This window comes from Indicator indicator, chromosome 14, assembly GCF_027791375.1.
Source record: "Indicator indicator isolate 239-I01 chromosome 14, UM_Iind_1.1, whole genome shotgun sequence".
Classification (NCBI taxonomy): domain Eukaryota; kingdom Metazoa; phylum Chordata; class Aves; order Piciformes; family Indicatoridae; genus Indicator; species Indicator indicator.
In genome coordinates this window covers 13,724,624-13,733,220 of record NC_072023.1, presented here as the reverse complement: position 1 = coordinate 13,733,220, position 8,597 = coordinate 13,724,624, and the positions used below count along the sequence as shown (strand labels likewise).

The 8,597-nt window shown below is 39.7% G+C and overlaps 1 protein-coding gene across 1 annotated transcript in view; it reads left to right on the top strand.

The window, feature by feature from the left end:
• Positions 1-1,589: 1,589 nt before the first annotated feature.
• TBXAS1 (thromboxane A synthase 1) overlaps positions 1,590-8,597 on the top strand; it is a 222,765-nt gene continuing 215,757 nt past the window's right edge. Inside the window, exon 1 of the mRNA XM_054386528.1 lies at positions 1,590-1,687. Within this exon, the coding sequence (XP_054242503.1) occupies positions 1,590-1,687 (98 nt within the window). The remainder of the gene's footprint in view (positions 1,688-8,597) is intronic.

Genomic DNA, 8,597 nt, shown 5'->3' with positions numbered 1-8,597 from the left:
AAATAGCAGTGATTCAGTTAGAGTAGAGCCAAATCTTCTTAAAATTAAACTCCATTGTGTTAGAGACTTTACTTTTTTGATACCTATATTATTAACTTCTCTGATATGAGCAGGAAATGTAATACAGTGATATTGGAGAAACCTTGCACATTAAATCTAAGCTTTTACCTTGGGGTCATAGGAGAAGAAACCACTTTTCATCTGGTGTATTAGGGGAATCAGATATTGCAGAATATCTGTTTCTCAAGGTTACCATATAATTCACAAACTTAGTTTTTTAGGTAGTTTTGATTTCCTTAAGTTTCAAATAGGTTGTTTGGAACAGGTGGGAAAGCTGCAGTGTGTGTATGTGTATATGTATTTCTAGTTTAATAAGTAACAAATGATACTGGCCCGTTGAGGGAATTTTGTCACTGGCACGTGTTTACTTGCAAGACGCTGCTGCTGTTGTAAACCTGAAGATTTTTTTCATAATGGCATTTGATAATCTTGTGTGTGGCGGGTTGGTGGTCTTCTCCCACAGAAGTCCTTCAAAGTTTGATTTCTGGTTAACCTTTCTAATTGGATTGGATCAGACTCTTGAAATGGGATTGAGGTTTGCAGGCAGGAAAATATGGAAGAAAGCTGAGATATAAATTACACACACACCATTTTCTAAATGCAGTCAAAGCTTGGCCATTTATGTGTTTATGGAAATGTGACAGCCTGACTGTGCTACAGTGCAAAGTGATGTTAACCCTGATACTGGAAATACAATACATAATATCTCCAGAAAGGCTGGTTAATGGTATCTCCAAGGGGAACACTGCACTGAGCCAGGAAAATTTGGTATAGTACTCATGAACCTGAGATGATACAGCCAAACAGCGCTGTGTGGACTTATGGACCAGTGCTGTGCTGACTTATGGACCCTGGTGCTACAGTTGGGTTTTTCTGCTGATTAGTTTTTGTTTCTACACATGTGTTCTAATAATCACATTAGAAGAACTTTCCCCTAATTCCATCTTTCAGTTGTAATAATTTAAAGTTTGCTTTTTTTCATTTGTTTAAAGTATAACCATTCTGGAGACTAAGTGGTAATGAATTTTTATGTTGCAGAAATGCTCTATATTTGTTACTTCAGAGAATGCCACTTTTTGTATGTCAGGGCACCCCTAAAGGGTCTTTATATTCTTCCACAGTGTGGCTCTTTATATTCTTCCATGATCAGGCTCTTTTTCCCTCTTTTTTTTTTTTTTTTTTCCCCCATACTTTCCCCAGTTTCCCACACTTGATGTCTAAAAACCCATTCAACAGCACTGATGTCTCAAGTGGCAAGTATGTAAATATTTACTGGCATGACAGTCAACAACAGTGGGATGGGGGATATTGCTACATCATACCACTCAGGGAACCTTCAAGTTCTCTCTCAGTGTGCAGTTGATGAGAACAGGAAAGGTTTGCAGTTCGTACTTGACTTGATGTGGCTTTGTTCTCTTGGTTCCTGTTTCCTTGCAGTTGCCATTCATATAGCTGTGGAAGGCTTTATCAGCTCTTGTGGAGACTTTTCCCTGTGCACACCACTCAAGCCTGGAGCTGTAGTGGAAAAAATGGAACCTGTAGATCTTCTGGCATTTGCCTCTGTAGAAATGAATAGTACCACAGTCACCCTGGCTTTACTGGCGATCTTCATGGTCCTGCTGTATTGGTAAGTGATAACAGTGATAGGGGCTGCAGAGCAGACAGAGAGCCTGCTGAATCTCTGCCAACATCTATAAAGTCTTTTGTTCAGAAGGGGAAATAGGAAGATAATTGGCTAGAAGGGACACAGAAGGGGAGATAGTTTGGCTGCAGAGGTTGAAATAAATACAGAACTCATGATGCTGTTTAGAGAATTCTCTCCTTGCAATATGTTTGCATTAAGTACTTTACCAGCAAACTGCTAAAATTGTTTACAGAATTAAGAAATTATTGCTGATTTCTTGTTAATTTTTATAGGTGGCAGGAAGACTGGTGCTGGTCAGAAAGAAACTGAATACTTGCTGGACTTCTTCTCTGTAGTACTCTGCATACTTGTCCATTGCCAGGTTTCTTGGCTTAAGGGTACTGATGCTTTAACTTCTGCTTGAATTTCCTCCCTTATTCTTTCCACACCCAGTAGTGGATACAAATCAGAGTAACAGCAGCTCTCATGGTTAGCACAGTGAGCATTGCAGTGAGCTGTGCTAAAACAAAACAAAACAAAACAAAAAAACCACAAAACAACAACAAAAAAAAAAGACAAACCCACCTTGTCCAGATAATTTATTTCAGAAATTAAATTAGCTGAACTGGTAATGCTTTTGTGACTGTTTTTGCTTGAATACCTCTTCAAATCCTGCCTTCCAGTCAACCAATGTTTTTTCTCATTTGTTTGCCTGAACACGAAAAAACTTCAGGGATGCAGGTAGAAAAAGAACCTCTGAGAAAAACCTAATGCTTATTTAGAAGAAAATAGTGATGGCACCATGAATTTAGTACAATTGTTGTCGTAATGGAAACGATAGATCACTTCTGCACTTCTTCATTCTTTGGCCCTGTTGAGCTTTGTTCAATTTCATTCTGTGGCAAGGAACAGTCTAGAGAGACTGAAAAGGGGACAAGTCAAGCCCATATTAGATGTGCATTGCCGTATCAAGTAAGTGGGTGAGTGAGCCTGCTTTCTTAATAAGAGCTGCCCAAATCATCACAAACATCCAAGTCCTACTTTCTTTTGATTTTGTCTGGGGAAAAGGATGGCAGCACTAGATCTTTCAGTAAAACATGCTGTTTAGCTGCTGACCTGTGCATCTCTTTGAGCTTAAGGGGATGAGAGGGAGAGCACATGCACATCCCCAGCTCAGAAATGCAGCAGATTGACTGGCGAGATCTGGCTTTCTGTAAGTGGGCTGAAAGAGCCTGATGCTTCCACGTAGTTCATGTCAAGATGTGCTGAGGTCTCTGGAGGCACAGACTGCTCTGTGTAAATGTAGGCTATGTTCTAGTGCATGCTTCTCTAGAGCCTTCTTTTCTGGTTCAATGTAAGGAAGGATGTTTCTTCCCTTGAAGCAAAGACACGGTGCAGAATTCGGTCTTGCCATAAACAAATGTAGCTCTAATTGCAAACTCAACAGTGAAACCAGGCTCCTGGCTGTGGACTCTCAGCTGCTGAATTGAGTGCCTACCATGTAAGTTTCAAAAAATCCCATTTAGGAGTGAGGTGGGAAATTGCCTTGCAATAGAGATACCACATTTAGTGTTTGTCCTTTCCCGGCTGGAGGTGACTTCTGTGAAGGCATCAAGTAAAGGAGTTTTATATGAGATAGTGTTTTATATTCTTACCTACCAATGGTTATTTCTAACCAATCCTGTTGATCTACAGGTTGATTTTAAGTAGCTTATTAAATACAGATGCCTATAGGTCACATTTCTAATGAGAAGCTGGTGTTTATTAAACTTGCAATGAAATATGCTAGGCAACATCTGTGGGCTATTAGTAGGTTTACCTGGTGGCTAAGCTATTCAGATCCACTTATATCAGTGAAATGCAGTGACTGAACCTGTAAGGTGAATGGTTTGAAGCACATATGCAAGTGCATTGGTTGCTTTTCAAACCTGTCAATCTATTTGTTTTGGAGTCTATTTTTTTATAAAGTTCTTTTGTACTGCATGTCTGTTTAAAAATACATGAGTAAAGCCCAGTGCCTGCTTACAGCTTCCTTTATTCATGGCTGAAACCTTGGGTTCAAAGAATTATTTAAAGAACCTGTAAAGGGTTGCTAATAGAAATAAAGATCTCTAATTCTAGAGAGTGTTCTTATTACAATCATGTTCTTACCCAATGGTCTGACTCTTCTAGGAGTCAGAAAACAAAAGTTACGTATGGTAGGAGTAATAAAGCAATAATGCCAGCTTCCTTTGATGTATTCATTCTAGCCATATTCTCATTTTTTAGTATATTTAATAATTGCAGTTGTAAATTTTGTTGTAGAGGTAGCTTGTGATTGATGGGGGTCATATTTTGTCAACTGTTGTGTGAGTATGAAGAATAGGGAGTTTGTCCATCTCATTGGTCATAAAAGATTTACATGCTAAACAGAAGGCAATTGCAGGTAGAAAAGAGAGTCAATAGATCTAACGCACACTAGAATAGCAACATGGTGATGGCAATTGTGGTGTTGTCAAGCCATTTCTTTAGCATGATTTTTGTGGATCAGGATACTAGGTGGTGCAAGTGATAGCCTTGAGATGCTGCCTGTTGGCTGAACCTCAGTCACTGTTAGAATGTGCATTGTAAGGCCAGCTGTGCTGTATCACAGTTCAGCTGGCAGGTGGTATCTTGCTGAACTGTGATAAGACCAATCTCTTCACATTTTTGGGTAAGGTGAGGTCATATGAAACATGGGCTGATTGAGAAAGGGAGGAGAAGCTGTAGCTACATAAAAATAAACTTCAAGATACAGGTCTTAGAAGGAAACTTGTGTGATTTGCTCTCATTAGATCAAAATGTCTTGCTGACCTCCTATCATGGATTCTTCGTTAGCTGTTGCTACCTCATTACTATTGTGACAGACAATGAAATTACCTCTTTACCAACCTCAGAAAGGCATGGTATGGCTAAATACAAGAAGTTCATTAATACCAGTGGTACAACACTGAGCACTCTTTAAAAAAAACTCTTGACCATGTCCCTCCCACCTGCAGTTTCTGCTAGCCAAACTGATTATCACAGCAGTTTCTTTTAAGAGCTCTTTCTTCCTCAGTTGCAAGGACTGCTGTCTCTGTTGGCCACATCTCTGCGAATCTCAGGTATTTTTTTCACGCATGAAATAAAAACAAACACTTAAGGGAGGAATGAGGTTAACATTGACAAATCCCAGTGATATTTTCTATTGAAAAAATATAGTAGTATATGTGTGCAACATACTCTTCATTTTCATTTCAAACATAAACTGAGTTGGGTATCCCATGCTTGGTTGTAGCTGCAAACATTGTTTTGTGTCTTTCTTTTTGCTGTCTGGGAAGATGTTTGATAAAATGAAAGCAGGAGTTTATCTTGCTTTAAAGTTTAATGTACCATAAGCTTAGCATTATGAAGCAGCTGTCACAGCATTCAGATACTTGTGTTCAAACTGGATTATCAACTCCCTGTCTAAACTAACCTGGGTTTTTTTAGAAACATGGAGGTTGGATGGGAGGTGTTTGTTTATGTTTGTAAGATATACCTCTAATTGCATGCTTTCAAACATAGCAAAACATATACTAGCAGTCGTCTTGTCTAGTTCTGAAAAGGTAAATCGTTCTGAAAAACGCTGGGTTAACACTGAAGTAACATTAATGATCACTTGTGTTGCACAAATGTATAAGGAAATTGAGAGATTTGGATTCCACTGGATACTGCATAAGAGGTCAATCCTGATCCAAAGCATTTGCTGTCTCTGATCAAAATGAATGAAAACTAAGCAATATCCTTTTTTCTCCTATCCTTTAGCCTAAGTATTTGCATACACGTAAATGCAGGAAATGCTTAGACACGGAGGACAACACGTATCAGAGTTCATTAGCTGGTATCATACCAGACCACATCAGAAGCTAATCTCTGGATAGGTAGTATTTTGATACATATAACCTCAATACTATTGCTTATGTGGCACTATATCGTTTTGGGAATGACTCTGGAAAAGAAAATCTAGAGATAATCTGTCTCATAATAAAACTGCATTCCAGTTTTGCAGAACCTTTTTATTTGGGCTTGAGCTAGGCAAAACTGAGATAAGATAGATCTCAGGTAATGTATTTTATTTTTCCCACTATATGCCAACAACAAAAAGATCTTGCACCACTTTTTGCTTCTCTAAGAATCAGTATTTACGAAGTGGTCTCATTGCTAGAGCAATAGTCTGAAGTTATGGTCCCTGATGAGATCCCCTAATTCTACCCTGTAGCTTCTCAGCTTGCAGTGACCCCTGCATTAGATTTACAAGGTCAGAAAGCAGAGATGTTTCGGTGGTGGTTTTTTTTTTGTTGTTTGGCTGGTTTGGTTTTGTATTCTGTTAACCCCAGCTGTTTGCTTTCTTGCCTTTTTTTTTCCCCCCCCTAAAACAGCCATTATATCTATAGAAGTGATTCTGCTTCCCTCCTCTTCATTCAAACATCCCATTATGAAAGCTAGAAGGATCTGACTCAACAGGAAACAAGAGCAAACTGCTGTTTATTACAGAAAAAACCCCAACATATTCTGAATTATTTGTCATGCAGTTTTACATCAAGCAAATGTGGAATTCCCACTAATGTGTCAAACATAATTTGATCCCACAGCTGTGCACTATATGGCCTCGTCTTTGAGCTAAATCAAGCATCTCTAGGTGAGCCTGAGAAGAAGCAGAGTTAGCTACTCAATTATAATTTGGAAATGTGCCATGCCACAAATGACTAAATACTTTATTTCTCTGAAAACAAAGTAGATTTGATCATCCAGAGTGAAGTTTGGATTGTGCTACTTTTAGTTAAATAACAATCTCCTTTTTTGTTTGGTTGGGGGGGGGGGAGAGGTAGAACAGTTTTCTGTCACTGCTTGTTCAGCTTCAAAGTTAAATTTTCTGAGATGTCCTCAGTGGCTGTTGTAACACCTTGGTTATCCTGACAAATGTAGCTCAGCATCTAGTGCTGTATAGCTGGTTTTTCTTGCTTGCACTTCACTCCAAGGCCTGTTCTTTCCTCCTGGTCTTTGTTTTTCCCTAAACCTTTTCAGGCCTCTCACCATAAAATCCCCCAAGCACAATTTGGTTTTAGTACATGGAGATTATAGCACTAATAACATACTAAGGTAGACCTACAGGGATAGGTTATCTTCCTTTCATGAAACAAGTAAATTTAGGTATTTTCTGGCATTGTCTCCATAGCTGGTGTCCTGTGGAGCATGCTGCAAAGCTGGCTCTTAAGTGCTGCCAGGCAAACAGGAGCTGGACACAACCTTTGAGCAATCCTAATTCTGTTTTCCCTTCCTGTAGGGGCTGGAATGGACTGGGTGTGGTCAGGACTGGGTTGCACCGGCAGGAGAAATTGGCAAGGGACGGAATTACTTAGGCTTCATCAGGCAGCTTCTGCCTGGGAGTCTTCTTTGGAGCTTTTACTTAGCTCTTCTGGTCTAGCACTTTGATTTTTAAGTTCTGATTTGCTTTTTGTTTTGGGGCAGGTTGCTCTGTTTATCTTGGGGATCTTGCAAACTAATTTTGGGTGCTCTAATTAGGTTTTAGGAGCTCCTGCCTCCATCTACTTGACTGTATTAGGAACCCCAGGAACTTAACACACTGCTCTTGGTGCGCTAAATGGAATTGATATTAGACGATGAAAGAAGGCAATGTTATCAACCTCCTTAAAGAGAAGGCTCTGCCTGTGTGAGCAGTGGGGCACTCTACCCATTGCTGTGTCTGTGAATTTAATTGCCAGGCTCAGAGGGGCCTCTCAAGACTGCTGTAATTCCTCTGAACAGTGCCATGAGCTCTGCTCTGCCGTGAACCCCGGGGGAGCATATTTGCAGTTTCTGTGACTGCCCTGCACTGGGGTGACTAGTTTTGCATCCTCATGTGCTCCAAGGGGCTTGAACTTGTCACTCCACGTCTTTCAGATAGCAGACCAAGTGTCCTGCCAGCCTGGCTGTGCTCCTTAAATGGGAAGTTAAATCAACAGGCAGTTTTGACAGGTGAAACTTCTTCAGAGTATAAAGTAAATCTGTATTCTGCTTCCTGTTGTCTCCTTAAACTCTGCTCTCATCATTAGAAGAAAGTTGCCTCTATTAATCTTCACTCCTCTATGTCTTTTGCATCAGGCTTCATCAGTGTCTGATGTGTTTGTCCTTGTTGCTGGCTCACCAGCAATAAATGCCTTTGATTGCAATGTCTTTCTTTTCTGTAGGAAAGTTCTATACAGTATTTAATGGAGAAGTCTGAAAACTATTTAAAAATAAAATATTGACATATAATTGAAAGATTGTTTTTTTATCAGTTCCCCTTGACGTACTCAAAATCTTTATATGGATTTTTCTATCTGTTGTCTCCCTAGGTTTGTTTTTGGCTTTTTTCCCCTGTTAAAAACAAAGTTTACTGTTCCATGAGCTCAGTGTGTGAACTGCAGAGAAACAGCTAGCAGAAAGAGCTCAAAGTGTTTTCTGGCTTGGGTCACTTTCACAGGCATAGTGGAGGAGCTCGAGAAAATTATGTTCCCTGTCTGTCTTTTCATTTCCTTGCTATATGTAACATTGCTTATACTGGTGACAATTTCTTTTAAATTCTGTTTGTCTATTTTACATGTTTTTTCTATGGCTGGAGTGATTGTGCAGGTCAATGGAGGATACTAGAGTTATAAAGCAGGGGTCATCTAGCATGTGGTAAATTCTCCATACTCATTCCTCTGGTAGTTCCTTCTCTGGCCAACCCCTTCTTTCATGGTTCTGCAGAACCTTTGGGGTTAGGGGAGAATATTAAGGCAGCAATAAACAAGGGAAAAGGCATATTCTGTTATATTGGTTTTGTTTTGAGGCTAGGAAAAAGAAGCTTGATGCCCGTCAATAGGTGGAGAAAGAATGGGAGGAACGGGTGGGA